Source organism: Crinia signifera, chromosome 9, assembly GCF_055691185.1.
Source record: "Crinia signifera chromosome 9, ASM5569118v1, whole genome shotgun sequence".
Lineage (NCBI taxonomy): Eukaryota > Metazoa > Chordata > Amphibia > Anura > Myobatrachidae > Crinia > Crinia signifera.
In genome coordinates, this window is record NC_139225.1 from 13,456,598 (window position 1) to 13,472,585 (window position 15,988).

At 45.1% G+C, this 15,988-nt stretch overlaps 2 protein-coding genes across 6 annotated transcripts in view; one reads left to right on the forward strand and one right to left on the reverse strand.

Moving 5' to 3' along the window:
• Nucleotides 1–1,695, reverse strand: part of MORN5 (MORN repeat containing 5) — a 25,856-nt gene extending 24,161 nt beyond the window's left edge. For 2 of the 5 annotated variants that reach the window (XM_083161055.1, XM_083161054.1), the window contains exons 1-2: nucleotides 1,523–1,679; nucleotides 989–1,136 (exon numbers count right to left, since the gene is read on the reverse strand). In XM_083161055.1, the coding sequence (XP_083017181.1) occupies nucleotides 989–1,136; nucleotides 1,523–1,569 (195 nt within the window). In that variant the 5' untranslated portion in view covers nucleotides 1,570–1,679. Of the gene's footprint in view, nucleotides 1–988; nucleotides 1,137–1,434 lie in introns of all 5 variants that reach the window. The other 3 variants (XM_083161058.1, XM_083161057.1, XM_083161056.1) reach the window with 3 other exon arrangements.
• NDUFA8 (NADH:ubiquinone oxidoreductase subunit A8) lies at nucleotides 1,690–10,738 on the forward strand. Its single transcript, XM_083161059.1, has 4 exons — nucleotides 1,690–1,847; nucleotides 5,868–6,031; nucleotides 7,606–7,771; nucleotides 10,499–10,738. Exons 1-4 carry the CDS (start codon nucleotides 1,797–1,799, stop codon nucleotides 10,634–10,636), a joined length of 519 nt encoding a protein of 172 aa, XP_083017185.1. The 5' UTR covers nucleotides 1,690–1,796; the 3' UTR covers nucleotides 10,637–10,738.
• The last annotated feature ends 5,250 nt before the right edge of the window (nucleotides 10,739–15,988 follow it).

Here is a 15,988-nt window from a genome sequence, read left to right on the forward strand (position 1 = left end):
TTGTTAACAACATGCAGGGGCCTACATTGTTTACAACATTAAGGGGTCGATCATATTACACCTGAAGGGTGCGGATGACTCGTGAGTGCAAATCAATCACGACACCGGGCGCTTGAGTGCTGTTTTAACGCTGAAAACTCGCACCCTGTGGGTGTAATAGGATGGACCCCTAAGCATACACACTAGATTGATATTGTACAGAATATTGTCTATTGTATATGGGGCTTTACTGGTCCGATAAGTTGAGTGAGTGAAGAAAGCGTGTGAGGCGGGTGTAGACAAGTCTCTCAAGCAGCTTGGATGGTCATGGGAGCTGACAAAAGGGTTTAGGAATTTTTTTTTCCTCCAGAAATGAAATAATTACTGGATGCTTGAACCGTGATGGAAAGATACCAGCTCAGGAGACACCGCTGTAATCATTTGTGAGAGTAAATAAACAAGAGGAGAGGTAATAGAGTTGGAATATGACAAGAGTGTAGATAATTCATTTTCATTTATGGGATCAAAACGCAGAGAAGGTGTCAGAGGAATTGCAAATGGATTAGGCTACTTGTGAAGGGATTTCAATTAGATATTGTCACTACTTTTCACACAATTAGGCCTCGTGCATGAGCGTTACAATCTATTCACACAATAGCGATCAACTCTGAATGACCCCCGTAGGGACTGACGGGGAAATGTGAGAAATATTTAATGAACAATCAAGGGGCAACTTTGTTGGTCTTATGAATTTAGGGCAGTCTAGGATTAGTTGAAAAAGTATGTAGGGGGGATGACTAAGATTTAATTGCTGCACAGTATCAGAGTAGTGCCCACAATTTATAATATGCCACAAAGGTATAGTTCTGCCTCATAACAAAATAAATCCTGGAGTGAACACGATGGTAATTGTTTCAAATGTAAAAAAAAAAAATTGTAACAGGGTAGATTGCAAAAATCTCAAGGGAGTACAATATATTCATTGTCCTGTGCCGAAAACTGTCCTTACCTTTATTGCTATGCCACAGTCCCATTGGGCATCATATTTACTTCCATTTGGAAAGTACAGCGTTCCCTGTCCGTGAAACATTCCATCTTTTAGCTCTCCCTCATAGCGGGTTTCCGTGGGGAGGGTGTACTCCCCTTTACCCTCCAGACTACAAGAGAGGAAAAGCTGCTTACATGGGTTTTACATGAATGGGCACAATGAGAATTGAGATACTGCAGTGACTGGGGAGTTAAATGGAAAATAAATATGTACTGGTCAATGATGACTTGATAATAATACAATTATACATTCAGCATATATATATATATATATATATATATATATATATATATATATATATATATAGATATATATATATATATATATATATATATATATATATAAATATTTATAGTCTTTTTTTCTAGTATACACAAACATTCTAATTTACGACAGAATAGAGCTACCATGTTGCAGCCACTTGTATAGAAACAGATGGCTCCGTACATTCCCTGCCGTGCTCCTACAACGGTTACTCTCGGCTCCCAAATTTACCGTCCTTTCCGTTCCTCCCCATGGTACTGGCTACCTGTGTACTCCATCACCTCCCTGCCACCGTCACCATGGCAACGCAATAATAAGCGTCGCCATAGCGACTTAGGTCACATGACACCAGTGGACTAATGAGACGAGAGGATTCGAACGAGCGTCGGAGAAAATGACCTCTGGGAAGTAAACCAACGCGGTGACGTCAGCGCGCAAGGACGTGCCCTCGCCGGACTCTTTGCGCTTGCGTAGTAGGCTGACCTTCCCGGGGACAGAAGCAGCCATGCCGGGCACCGTGGAGTTGCCCACGGCGGATGAGCTGTCAGTGCGGGAGGTAGATTTATTTGTACATATCAGTTGGTAGTGCCGGTGCGCTCGGAGGGATAAATAAATATAATATGTGTGTGTGTATATGTGCTGGTAGCAGGCGTTCTGGCTGCACTGCAGGTCTATATGTTCACTCTCTGGTATGGTACTGTATTTTGTTTTTGTATGTGTACTGGGTTTTTATAGTAACAGTACTATATACAGTGAATGCACACTTTATCCCATACCCTTCCCAAGCACTTGCACTGATTACATAAAGACGTCTGCAAGTACAGTATGTGTGTGTGTGTGATAAATATATACACACACACACACACACACACACAGAAATGAGGACAGGAGGTGGCACTCTCAAAAAAGTGGCACAAGTGTATATCTCTCTATCTATATCTATCTATATCTATCTATCTATATATATATATATATATACATACACACACAGTAAAGGCACTCAAAATCCTTTTGTAATCCTACATGCCCGGGTGCTGTATAATCGGAGGACTTCCGAATGATACCAGGGCTGTGTAACAGCACTCGCTGGACTTTTATAGAAAAATAAATCAGATATAGGACACTGAGGTCTCTTAAGCAACGTTTCGTGCTTTAATGCACGTCATCAGGCTCCTGATCAGCCTTGGTATGTATATATACACAGTGTGGTTTACAAGGTGGCACTCTAAAAATAAATGATACGTCCGGCGCCAGGAATATAAGGTTTTTAGAACATAGAAAGTACGGTACTTATGTAGTATCTGGGCTGCCGATTTTTTGATTGTATGCCTTAAGTTAAGGCATACAATCAGATGCGATGCGATATCGCATCGCATACGATGCGATGCCCCGATTTTTCCATAGGATTCAATGTTAAAATGGACTGAGTCCATTTTAACATGGAATTCAATGGGAAAAAGGGGTCCTTTTCATACCCCTACTATCCAAGTGGGCATGGAGTTGGATATAAACCTGTGGCGAGCGTAGCGAGCCACCGAGCCCGAAGCGTGGCGAGCGGACGGTATTCTGTGTCCCCTCGCGGGGCTCGCTACGCTCGCCACGCTTCGGGCTCGGTGGCTCGCTACGCTCGCCACAGGTTTATATCCAACTCCATGCCCACTTGGATAGTAGGGGTATGAAAAGGACCCCTTTTTCCCATTGAATTCCATGTTAAAATGGACTCAGTCCATTTTAACATTGATTCCTATGGAAAAATCGGGTCCATCGCATCGCATCGCATGCGATTTGGTCGGGTGCGATGCGATGGACCCGATTTCAAAATCGGCAGCCCAGTTACTTCATAAGTACCGAAAGTACTTACCACCACCCCCCCACCCCTGTTTGCAGAAGGATAAGAACCGGCACTCGAATGAAGGGTGAAGAAAAAGGTGAATTTATTGTACAAACATAATTGCACAAACAGACAGCTGTACACCTGACAGCTGTTTCAACTGCATACAAGCAGTTTTCATCAGAGGTCTGACTGATCTGTTTGTGCAATTATGTTTGTACAATAAATTCAGTTTTCTTCTTCACCCTTCATTCGAGTGCCGGTTCCTATCCTTCTGCAAACAAGGGGGGTAAGTGCTTTCTATATATATTTACCACCGCACTCGCCATTCCCACACATCATAATAAAATAACACCACCTTAATATACATATAATCAAATAAAGGCGAGTTAGTTTATTATGGTGAGTGTTGAGCCGCCTATGCCTCTATCTATCTATCTATCTATCTATCTATCTATCTATCTATCTATCTGTGTGTGTTGTGACCCTCTGGTTTGAGGAACGAGTTGTTAATCACTGCGTCTGGTTGAAAAAAAAATCGGTTTGTTTAAAAAGAAAATACAACAGCACCTTTGTCGTATGTTAACCAAAACAAAAGTATATTCAGGAAATAATACAATATTTAATTCAGTCACACAATGTAAAAACTAATATGGCATAAAATGACTGATAGAAGACTATGAGATAGGTCTGTTAAACAGAAATCTATAATTTGACACAATGTTGCAACAATCGATCAGGACCCTGTGTGCTTTAAAAACAGTATATTATGCCAAAGAGATGGCACAATGGATACAATTAAGCATAAAAATGTGATGAAGTCCGCAATGTATGGATACATGGGATATGCAAGTTAAAGCTGGCGTCCCAGTATCAGAGAACCAATACCCAATCATTTAAAAGATCTGGTTTAACGTTGGATTACTAAAGGTATCAGATATGTGGCAGGAGTTATGGATGAGATACTTGTATGAATCTAGGTGACTTATAAAGTGAACTTGCTTTTATAGATATGAATGTCTTATCTCCAACAAAAGCACATTGTCACCTCCCTCCACTGTTCGGTACATGCCCGTCTCCTGTCCCCATTGGAACGGCTCTGTTTAAATAATCCCCTCTTGCATGGCTTGATTTGATCACTGTAGGTTTTGTTATTACATGCTACAGAACGCTCTACTCCTAAATATGAGCCACAATGGGAATCTGATCTTGGGGATCCCCCGGAGGAGTAATCCTGGTCACTGAAAGAGTCAGCAAATCTTCAATCTCAAATCATAACATCCTTAGATACAGTATCAGATAAATGCTAAATGTAGCTTGTTGCCTTATAGCTGCCCATTGGAAGCAGCGTGACTCAGTTATATATTTCTATTTAGAACAGATCTATCTCATAGGACTGTATAAAATGCGACCGGCGAGGGGGTTAAACGGCAGGGATCGGCGAAAACAAGCGATCCTCGCCATTTAACCCTCACGCCGGCCGCTCACCATATTCTACATTCTGGGGGAATCCCCAGTGTCAGAGGACAGCGAGAATTCACCCAAACAGCGAGGCTCCGGCTCATGCAGAGAGCCCGCTGCATTTAGCCGTGAGCTTTGCCGTTTTAGCGGCCGCACACACCGTTTCCCCCTTGCTACAAAAACCTATTGAGGGGGAAACGCAGGGGGTTAATTGAATACTGACCCTGGGAGCTGTCAGCTCACATAAATCATTGAATACACCCCTAAGTCTTGTCATTGTATTATTGGTACTTATGTAGTAACTGGGCTGCCGATTTTGAAATCGGGTCCATCGCATCGCAGCCGACCATATCGCATGCGATGCGATGGACCCGATTTTTCCATAGGATTCAATGTTAAAATGGACGGAGTCCATTTTAACATGGAATTCAATGGGAAAAGGGGTCCTTTTCATACCCCTACTATCCAAGTGGGCATGGAGTTGGATATAAACCTGTGGCGAGCGGACACAGAATACCGTCCCCTCGCGGGACTCGCTTCCCTCGCTCCGGGCTCGGTGGCTCGCTACGCTCGCCACAGGTTTATATCCAACTCCATGCCCACTTGGATAGTAGGGGTATGAAAAGGACCCCTTTTTCCCATTGAATTCCATGTTAAAATGGACTCAGTCCATTTTATCATTGAATCCTATGGAAAAATCGGGTCATCGCATCGCATGCGATATGGTCGTATGCGATGCGATATCGCATCTGATTGTATGCCTTAAGTTAAGGCATACAATCAAAAAATCGGCAGCCCAGTTACTACATAAGTACCGTATTATTTTATGCCATTTTAGTTTTTACATTGTGTGAATATTTTAACATTTTTTACTTTTTTTATTATTTCCTGAAATTTCTCTTTGTTTTGGATAATAGACGGCAAAGGTGCGATTATATTCTCTTTTAAATAATCCTTTTTATTTTCACACCAGACGCAGTGATTAACCACTCCTTGGTTTCTGTTAACCAATTGAGAGTCTGTAACCAGACAAAAGTAGCTAATTACTCATAGTAATTGGTCTTTGCGCCAGCACCCATAGGACCATTTACGTCCGTTTCTTATTATGAGAGTCTGTAACAAGACAAAAGTAGCTAATTACCCATAGTAATTGGTCTTTGCGCCAGCACCCATAGGACCATTTACGTCCGTTTCTTATTTTGAGAATTTCATCTTTTTGGTTTAACAAATTTCTCAATGTTTTTTTGGGGGGGATTTTTTTTTGTTTCATCAAAAACCTTTTAGATCAATGTAAGTTCTGCTGTACTGAAGGCGGCTGCCCACCACTACGGGTCCCAATGTGACAAAGCCAATAAGGAGTTTATGTTATGTCGCTGGGAAGAAAAGGACCCAAGAAAGTGTCTGCACGAAGGCAAGAAAGTGAATGGATGTGCCCTGGAGTTCTTCAGGTACTGTCCTGGCAGATTCATTTCCTAACTATTTATTTAATTTTGCTGCATTTCTTTTATACCTGGAATAGGTGCCTTCATTTCTTGCTGCATTGCTTTTATACCTGCGGCTGGCTGGCGGATTCACCGGTAGGCTCCGATGATTTTTGACCCCTCTCCCACTTTTTGTGTTGGGCTGGGTCTGGCGGAAACGTTATCCCCTGGTCCACCGCCGGGCGAGTGGAGCACAAATTCTGAGCCTGGAGCAGCGCCAGGCACCAGGCCGGGAGAGAGTGAGGTGTGGCAGCAAAGCCATAGTGAGGGACCCGGGGTGCAGCAGCAGCAGCACGATGTCTGGCAGCTGGTGAAGAAGAGCCCCCAGTGGGTCACACAGGACGGACGGATTGACGTTATGATGTTAAACTTTGGTCACCCCCTGGTTGGCCCTTACCCTCGTAACCTGGCACTGGTCAGCTGTGAGGTTTATAATTGCTATTGTTTAAAAAGGTATACGGTCACTAGGTCGACATGCGTCAAGGACGACCTCGGGTTAGGTCGACAGTCAAAATGTTGACATGGAGTTTTTCACCTTCTCTTTGGAGCCGACAGGCGGTATTTCATGCCCTAAAAAATAGTGTGGCCGAAGGCCATGTGTTGCACTTTTTTTAGTGTCCATGTTGATTGTGTCGGCATTCAGGATAAAAAAAAAAGTGAAAACCCTCACGTCAACCTTTTGACTGTCGACCTTGCCCATGACTAATTAATGAGCCAGTTGTCTCAATCTCATGTCAACCTTGATGCATGTTGACCTTCAGCTCTTATCGACACTATGATCCATTCATAGAGATCGAGAGAGATTTTATAAACGTGTGTGATACTAATACAATTATGCGTTGTTTTGAAATGTACTTGATGACGACAGTGGCTGCTGTAAATAAGCGTGTACTATTGTAAAAGTGGCTCACAAGGGGCCTTATTCTGATCGGTGCGGATTTCTCCGCATGCGGTCGTCCCGCCGATGGTTATCGTCTGCGCATGTGCAGAGGTCACTCTGCGCATGTGCAGGCGATTTCGCCGCACGTATTCTTTACACGCCGCACAGGGGGCGTAGAGGGGCGTGAGGGGCTACTTAGCCTCATTACCCTATGCATACGCCCCGCGTTTCATGGGCATTCCCATGCAAACGCGGGGCGTATGCATGGTAATGAAGCCGTGACGCGTGTGTAGGGGGCGGGCATCTGACATCGCCGGATGTCAGCTGCCCGCCCCCATACATGATTTCACACGGACAAGTGTCCGTGTGGTCTTGGGTGGCGGGACCTAGTGGAGCGTGCGGCCCTGCATTCGATGTTCGGCGACCATCGAATGCAGGGGCTGCTCCCAAGACGGAGGAGGCGTATCCCCGTCCACTTTCATGCGGATCGCCACATATCCGCGTACGGACGGAGGTGGCGATCCGTATGGAAGGCGGGGATTAGCCTGCACGGTCGTGGCCGCATATTTCTGATCGGGCCGCACCGATCAGAATAAGGGCCAAGGAGACAGTGTTACAGTTTCAGTATGAATGTTGATCTGACTCTTTCTGTCCTTCGCAGGAGTATTAAATCCCATTGCGCAGAACCTTTTACTAAATACTGGACGTGTCTTGACTATAATAACCTGCTAGACCTCAGTCAGTGCCGTAAACAACAGCAGGAATTTGATAACTGTGTTTTTGACAAGCTTGGATGGGTGAGACCAGACCTGGGAGAATTGTCTAAGGTGAGGCTTTCAGTTGTGAGACTACGGCCCAATGAATACCTTCCCACGTGTGATGTATGTATGGACAAAAGGCCTGATTGAGAATAATATGCTAATGCCGCTGCACCTACAGTTCCATGCTCATTTAAATTACAAAAATATGCAAATGCAATTACCGGCATTTCCTGCATGTACCAGCAGTATGTGGCCTGAAAAGCCCACTCTACGTATCTGAGTGGATTATTATTAGGTCGACAGTGTCTAGGTGAACAGTATTGGATGACCGGCAATCGGTCGACACATGACAAAGATTTACATGGTCTACGTTATTGGTGTCGATCGACATCTGTATTATTTTTCTCCCTCTGCCCACTTGGATCTTGAGGTAAGAACAAGTTGGTTAAAACAATTATAACAACAATATGAAAAATGTTGACCGTTTTCTTGAGTCGACTTTCTGTCAATGTCAACCTAAACCTTCTTGACTTTTTTCACGTGTCGACCATTAATGGTCGGCCTATTGACTTAGACACTATCAACCATATCATGCAAATTCTCTGGCTGGTCCGTGCACTCCTCCACCATCCAAACATCGGTCCAACATCGACTGCTGGAGTGAGTCCTAGGTTGTGCAGACTGACATGTGTGGCTTTCACAAAACGAGGCCACTTTGCCGGCACTACTAGAAGAGAGAACTCCCGCTGCACGCACAAGCACGCCCATGACACTCCTCTTACACACCCACAAAATCTTTTTGTTTTTAAGTTTGGTTACATCTTAGGGGGATATGTAATCCCGGATCACGGCTGTCGATCCCTCCTGACATCCGTGATCCTGGCACGTTGGTGGTTTTCCCAACAGCAAATCGTCAGGCGGGATTCAATGTAGCCTGGTGATCAGCGAAAAGGGGGCGTGTCTGGGTAAACGATCGTGGATTGTCAATATACGGCCAGGATCTCGACAATCCACGTCCGTGATTCGCAGAACAGGCCCGACAGCTTTCAAAGTCTGGCTCGTTCAGCCGTGATGCCTCTTCAATGCTGTCGGTAAAAACAGTTTTGAATAGGGATCCACCACGATTGCTCCTAGGGATGGCCTTCGTTGCCATTGCCATTGATGCCAATTCTGCAACTGGCCATCGATAGTGCTAAACTATGCCATGGCTGACCATCGATATTTTTACATATCGATGGTCATTCATTGTGTTTGATTGGCCCGTGTTCCAATCATAACACGGGGGCGGGGCTTCACGGGTGTCGGGGGCGGCGCTATGCTCCGTGTCCCGGCACTTTTGAAAAAATAAATAAAAAAAACGCAAAACATCGTTTTGCCATTCCAACGATGTAGGGAAACCATCTGGTTCTCCCCCATCGATGGCAAAAGTATTCGACATCGGCCATGAATCATCGATGGTTGATGGCCATCCCTAATTTCTCCCATCAATAATAGCGAGCCAGCCATAGCTTGTTTTAACTGAAATAACTATGATGTTTACAGTGCAAAATCAAGACTTGTAAAGCCACATCCTACCTACTGCAATACTGCAAGTATCCGTGATGTAAAGTGGTCATGCTTCATAACTGCACAGATAAATCTCTTATATAGTTAGCCAGATCTGTCACTCATCCCCTCTGTGTATGACCCCCCACCACCACCTCCTCCCGCGATTCACAGCAGACACCACCCCCACCCCGCGACTCCCTGGTCATGCTTCATAACTGCACAGATAAATGTACTAATATTTTACTAAAAGTTACCAACACTTTTCGCATGCAGGCTAGCTCCCAGCATTAACGTTGCCTCTTATAGTATGGGTCATAGTATTTCCTATTTTTTTGGACACAATGCAAAGGTCATATGACTATCTATTTACCAAATGTCTGTATTTTGTCTGCAAGCTACAGATGATAAAGGTAAAATAAATCCTATTCCGGTGGATCATCAATAAAGTAATCCACTTTATGTTGTGACACGACAACATGGATTTCCGTATGCACTTCTGAATGGAAAGGAATATGTTATTCCGAGTGAATTACTACAGTTGTAGTGACCTCCTAAAATTCTAATCAGTCACTATTACTTATATTAATCTATTTAGCTAGCTAATACCCCTTTCACACCAGAAAATGCAGGGACTTCTCTGGGAATATGGTCCCTGGATCATGCAGGGACATTACCGGGATGGCCCCTTTCACAGCGGCCTAGTCCGTGCATTTTCTGGTGTGAGGGAGCAGCGGGGTCCAGACTGCGGGGATCCACCAGTGGCGGCTGGAAGCTTGTAGCGCTTTTTGCCGGGCAGCGGGGCGGGAGAATTTTAAACATTTTTGAAAAGACTGGCCGGACGCTGATTGGCTGAGAGCATCCGGCCAGTCTTTTCCAGTCTAGCAACGCATCCCGCCCCACTGTCCGGCAAATAGCGATACAAGCCGCGCATTCTGGATCCTGGACCCCGCTTCCCGGATGGAAGCAAGCCAGGATGTTGGGTAAGTACCTTTCACACCGGCCTGTTTCCCGGACTGGTCCCGAGAGCAACCCTAATCTATCCGGGAATTTGGCCCGAGAACATTGCACACCAGCGCTAGTCGCGGGTTGTTCCCGGGGCCAACCCAGGAATTCAGGCTGGTGTGAAAGGGGTATAAGACTTGCATGTCACCAAAAACCACAATGTATGTTAGACATCAGTAGAATCATGTCTGTTTTATTCTTTTTTAGAATATGACAAATACACTCCTTTCTTTTCCATAATAGGTCACAAAAGTGAAAACGGACAGACCTCTCCCAGAAAATGTCTACCACTCAAGGCCGAGACCAGAGCCCAACCCCCCTATTGAAGGCGAATTAAAGCCATCCAAGTATGGAAGTAAACTCTTCTTCTGGAACTGGTAGACGGTTCGGTGGTTTGTGCACTCCCTATTATCTGTTTCTGGTCTGGTCCATAAATCCGTTCCATTATCTATTCGGGTACAAAATAAAATAATGAAACCTCCATTCTGTGACTCCTTTGTTTTGCATTTGTTTCCTGCTTAATTAAATGACTTTTTTTATTTTTATTACATCTGAATCTTTATTTGTCTTCTGCGCAAAGAGCACTGGCAGAGTGGGCTTCCGTTTGTTGGCAAATAAGAACAATTAATTTTTATTGTATTCTCTAATAAGTCGGTTCAAACAGACAAATCTGGTAAATACTTTGCATCTAGTGATGCCCTTGAAATGTGGTCGGAGAACACGTCCTGGCAGCGAGGATCCTGCAGCAGAATTCCGATTGGTCACATTCTAGTTGAATTTTGTTGAGTATTCTTACCCATTCCTCCTGCAGCGTACCCCTAGCCCTCCTCTAGTGCTTACAGCTGTGTACATTAGATGACCTGTGTACCCAGTCAGTCCGATGGGCGACAAAACCCTGTTCGATAAGAGCATGCATGCTTGCAATTCCAGAAAGCAGCTGTGTTTATGAGCGATAATGTGGCTGCGACCAGTGAAAGCACAGGCTTCCCTGAACATGGGAGTGGTGGTGCCAGGATCTACATCATACAAATCAGACTTCATGGCCCCTGCTCGCTTTCATAAGGTCCACATTTCTTTCATCCATAGGGGATGTCAAAGAGTCTTCCTCTTTCTCATCCATAGAGTTCAGTACTATAGGTATAGATGGGTTATTCGTGGAGCCGGGCACTTTAAATTGTAATGTGTCTGGCTCCTCCCCCCCCCCCCTCTATGCTCTTCCCCCTCTATACTCTCCCCAGACCAATTTTAGAAATGTGCCGGTTACTCACTCTAGAGTCCCGGCCTTTTCTTTCTTTATTTGATTTCATTTTTCCAAGCTCTACATAAGTCTGGCAGTTAGCCCCTGCCTAATGGGAGCTGCCGAGGGGACCTGTTCCCACCCACTTGGGTTTGGAGCCCATTTGCCAGGCTGCATCCCCCAGTTCGCTGCAGAGATTGAGCCCCAGTAGTCCACAGCCTTTGGTGGCAGGCTGGAGATAGAAACTTGGTATGTATAGCCCGGGTCCTGGCTTAGTAGGGACCCAGATCAAATGGTGGCTTTATACAGGCAGTGGTTAGAAAAGGCACTTCAGGTGCCCTACTTTCCTCTGCAACGGCACCTGCTAACTGCAGTTGTCCCACAAACCCCCATCCTTTTAACTACATCTGCTATAGCATTAAAAATGCTAGATGCAGCTTGCGGACAGTGGGCCAGGTTTAGATAGCCACCGGTACATTGTGCTATTCGCTACCACACTAACGCAGCAGCAGGAAGAAGCGGGAATCATTCTTTGGGGCTGCTTTTCTCTGCAAAGGGGACAGGACGACTGATCCGTAATAAGGAGAGGATGAATGGGGCCATGTATCGTGAGATTTTAGCCAAAAACCTCCTTCCTCAGTAAAAGCATTGAAAATGGAATGTAGCTGGGTCTTCCAGTATGATAATGACCCCAAACACACCGCCCGGGCAATTAAGGAGTGGCTCCGTAAGAAGCATTTCAAGGTCCTGGAGTGGCCTAGCCGGTCTCCAGAACTCAAGCCAATCGAAAATCTGTGGAGGGAGTTGAAAGTCTGTGTTGCCCGGTGACAGCCCCAAAACATAACAGATCTGAAAAGTGGGCCACATACCTGCTACCTGGTGTGTGCAAACCTGGTCAAAAACTACACGAAACGTCTGACCTCTGTAATTGCCAACCGAGGTTATATTACAAAGTATTGAGTTTAACTTTTTGTTTAAATATTTTCCTCAAGAATATACAAATACATTTTTTTTTAAATCCTACAATGTGATTTCCTGTGGGGTTTTTTTCCACCATTTTTCTCACAGTTGAAGTGATGAAAATTTCAAACCTCTCATCTTTTTAAGTGGGTCAACTTGCGCAATCTGTTGCCCCGCTTTATATATAAATTAGTATATAATGCAGTTATGTGGTTTTTTTATGGCTTTTCCCAATGATAACATATTATATCGTAATGAGCATGTTCAGCAAAATTTATACTAAGTGTACTGTTATACACCATGCAAAGCACATGCAAATTGTGTATGCAAGCAATTGCTGAAAAATGCCATTATGTTATTCTTTTTTTTTTTTTTTTTATATATACAATTTTGAATTTGACACGGTGACGCACGGTGGTGGCAGTATCATGCTGTGGGGATGTTTTTCAACGGCAGGAACTGGGAGACCAGTCAGGGTACAGCGAAAGATGAATGCAGTGATGTACAGAGACATCCTGGATGAAAACCTGCTACATAGCGCTCCTGACCTCAGACTGGGGGGACGGTTTATCTTCCAGCAGGACAACGACCCTAAGCACACGACCAAGATATCGAATGAGCGATTTCAGGACAACTCTGTGCATGTCAAAGCCCAGACTTGATACCAATTGGACATCTCTGGAGATCTTTGCACTGATGCTTCCCTTCCAACCTGATGGGGTTTGAGAGGTGCTGCAAAGAGGAATAGGTGAAACTGCCCAAAAATAGATGTGCCAAGATTGTGGCATCATAATTAAAGACTTGAGGCTGTAATTGCTGCCAAGGGTGGTACTTGTTTCCTAGCACGGCGCCTGATTTTACTACATACGCAAACGTAGTCAAATCGCATCGCATGCCATTATTGTATGACATGCGATGAGATGCGATTTTACCTGTTATAATGGCATTTAATGTACTATACAATTAAATGACATATAGGGTGACATTCTATGGGCTGAGAGAAAAGCGCATATATTTTTCGCACTCCACATCGCCACTCTTCGCACTTTCAGAGATCGCATTTTTTTGTCATAATTTGCATATTTAATGGGATGCGCATTAGAGGCTAAAAAGTGCGATTGAGTGCGATAATGGGCGAATTTTCGTCATGAAAATGTGCGAATTTGAGCTTATGTGCGATTTTGGGTTTGTATTAAAAAAAAAAAATTTGCGTGGGGTCCCCCCTCCTGAGCATAACCAGCCCCGGGCTCATTGAGCCGGACCAGGTTCCAAAAATACGGGGGACAAAAAATCTGGGGGTCCCCCGTATTTTGAAACCAGCACCGGGCTCCAACAGCCCGCAGTGTCATGCCACAGCCGGGGGACACTTTGTACATAAGATCCCCCGGCCGTACCATGAGCACCGTGGCTGGTCAGCCTTGGACGGGGTACCTGGAGGAGTGGGGACCCCCCCAATAAAGGGGTCCCCCCCCCCCCCCCCAAGGCTTCACCCGTCCAGGGCTGTCACCGGCGTCCCTGGCCAGTGGACGCCGGCCTGATGGTGTAAAATCTTTCAATCCTAACATTGCTTTATACAGGAGAACTACAACGCTACAGAAGCTGTTAGCTGCATCGGAGACAGCCGGTTGTCCCCGCTGTGAGTGCGGGGGGAGCCGGCTCTGCAGCAGAAGGGAGACCAGCGCTGGATCCTGGATTGGTGAGTATGTTGGTGTAAAAGTGAGGTGTGTGGATGTGTATGTAATAAAGTTTTACTTTTCTGTGTGTGTGTTTTCTTTTAACATTCTTTTTACAGGTGGACTACAAGTCCCAGCGGGCCCATTAATGCCCCGCATGCTGGGACTTGTGGTTCTTCAAGTCCCAGCCTGCGGGGGAGGTCTGCTGGGACTTCTAGTTCTCCTGTATAAAGCAATGTTAGGATTGAAAGATTTTACACCATCAGGCCGGCGTCCACTGGCCAGGGACGCCGGTGACAGCCTCGGGCTTCAGCCCTGGACGGGTGAAGCCTTGGGGGGAGGGGGACCCCTTTATTGGGGGGGTCACCACTCCTCCAGGTACCCCGTCCAAGGCTGACCAGCCACGGTGCTCATGGTACGGCCGGGGGACCTTATGTAAAAAGTGTCCCCCGGCTGTGGCATGACACTGCGGGCTGTTGGAGCCCGGTGCTGGTTTCAAAATACGGGGGACCCCCAGATTTTTTGTCCCCCGTATTTTTGGAACCAGGTCTGGCTCAATGAGCCCGGGGCTGGTTATGCTCAGGAGGGGGGACCCCACACAATTTTTTTTTTAAACACATTTTTTACTGCAGAACCCTGCACAGATCTCAATGATCTGTGCAGGGTTCTGGCCAACTCGCATATCAGAACCTGGTCTGAAAAAATGGCGATTATTAGACACCTTAAAAGTGCGATTTGCGAAATCCCATTCCATTAAATAAGCGAATTGTATACTTTTCTATTGGAAAACATCTGGATGCGATAAAAGTGCGAATTTTTACCGCACTTTCAGTACACATGACTTATCGCAAAAAATATGCGATTTAGGGACCTTTTCGCATCAGATTAAATATGCGAATTCACGGAAATGCGAATTAGCCGTTTTTTGGAGTAAAAATCGCCAAAAAACACAACTCTCATTCCATAGAATGTCACCCATAATGTCATTTATTTAGGCCCCACTATCCACGTCATCCCAAAGCGTGGCGAGCGGCGGTGGAACGTGTCCGCCCGACCTTTTTATACCCCCACTATCCACGGCAGCATGGAGTTGATTTTATATAGTGTGGCGAGCCACCGAGCCCGAAGCCTGGCGAGCGCACGCGTATTATGTTACATGTATTACGCGTCCCCTCGCGGGGCTCGGTGGCTCGCTGCACTCGCCATACTATATAAAATGAGCTCCATGCTGACGTGGATAGTGGGGGTATGAAAAGGTCGGCCGGACGCGTTCATCTGCCGCTAGCCACGCTTTGGGATGACGTGGATAGTGGGTGAAGGGCCAAATTAATGACATATGTCATTTAATTGTATAGTACATTAAATGCCATTATATGTCAGATCGGATCCGATATCTGATCGCATCGCATGCCATACAATAATGGGATGCGATGCGATTTTTTTATTGAACCCGATTTTTTGTAATGTATTCACTGACAGAGAGCAGTGAATACATTACATAGGAAAATCGCATCGCATGCCATACAACAATGGCATGCAATGCAATTTCACTACCCTGAATAGCTAACTACGCATATGCCGTAGTGGGCGCCTTGCTAGGAAACAACTACCCCAAGGGTGCATCAATAAAGTATTGCGCAAAGGTTGTGATTAGTTATGTACATGTGTTTTCTTAGTTTTCTGTTTTTTAATAAATTAGCATTATGGAGCATTGGGTGTAGAATTTTGAGGAAATAAATTTATTCCATTTTTGAATAAGACTAACCTGACAAAATGTGGAAAAAGTGAAGCTTTTTCATGATATGTCGGTATTGGTTATGCTGCAGGGTAATCCCGATATGTCTATCAACACCCTCGTACACT

What these genes read in the sequence shown, in the direction of transcription:
- NDUFA8 (XM_083161059.1), top strand. Translation starts at nt 1,797, where the DNA reads ATGCCGGGCACCGTGGAGTTGCCCACGGCGGATGAGCTGTCAGTGCGG. An exon ending in ATGAGCTGTCAGTGCGGGAG is followed by an intron (nt 1,848 to 5,867) that starts GTAGATTTATTT and finishes AAAACCTTTTAG; the next exon opens with ATCAATGTAAGTTCTGCTGT. An exon ending in ACCTGGGAGAATTGTCTAAG is followed by an intron (nt 7,772 to 10,498) that starts GTGAGGCTTTCA and finishes TTTCCATAATAG; the next exon opens with GTCACAAAAGTGAAAACGGA.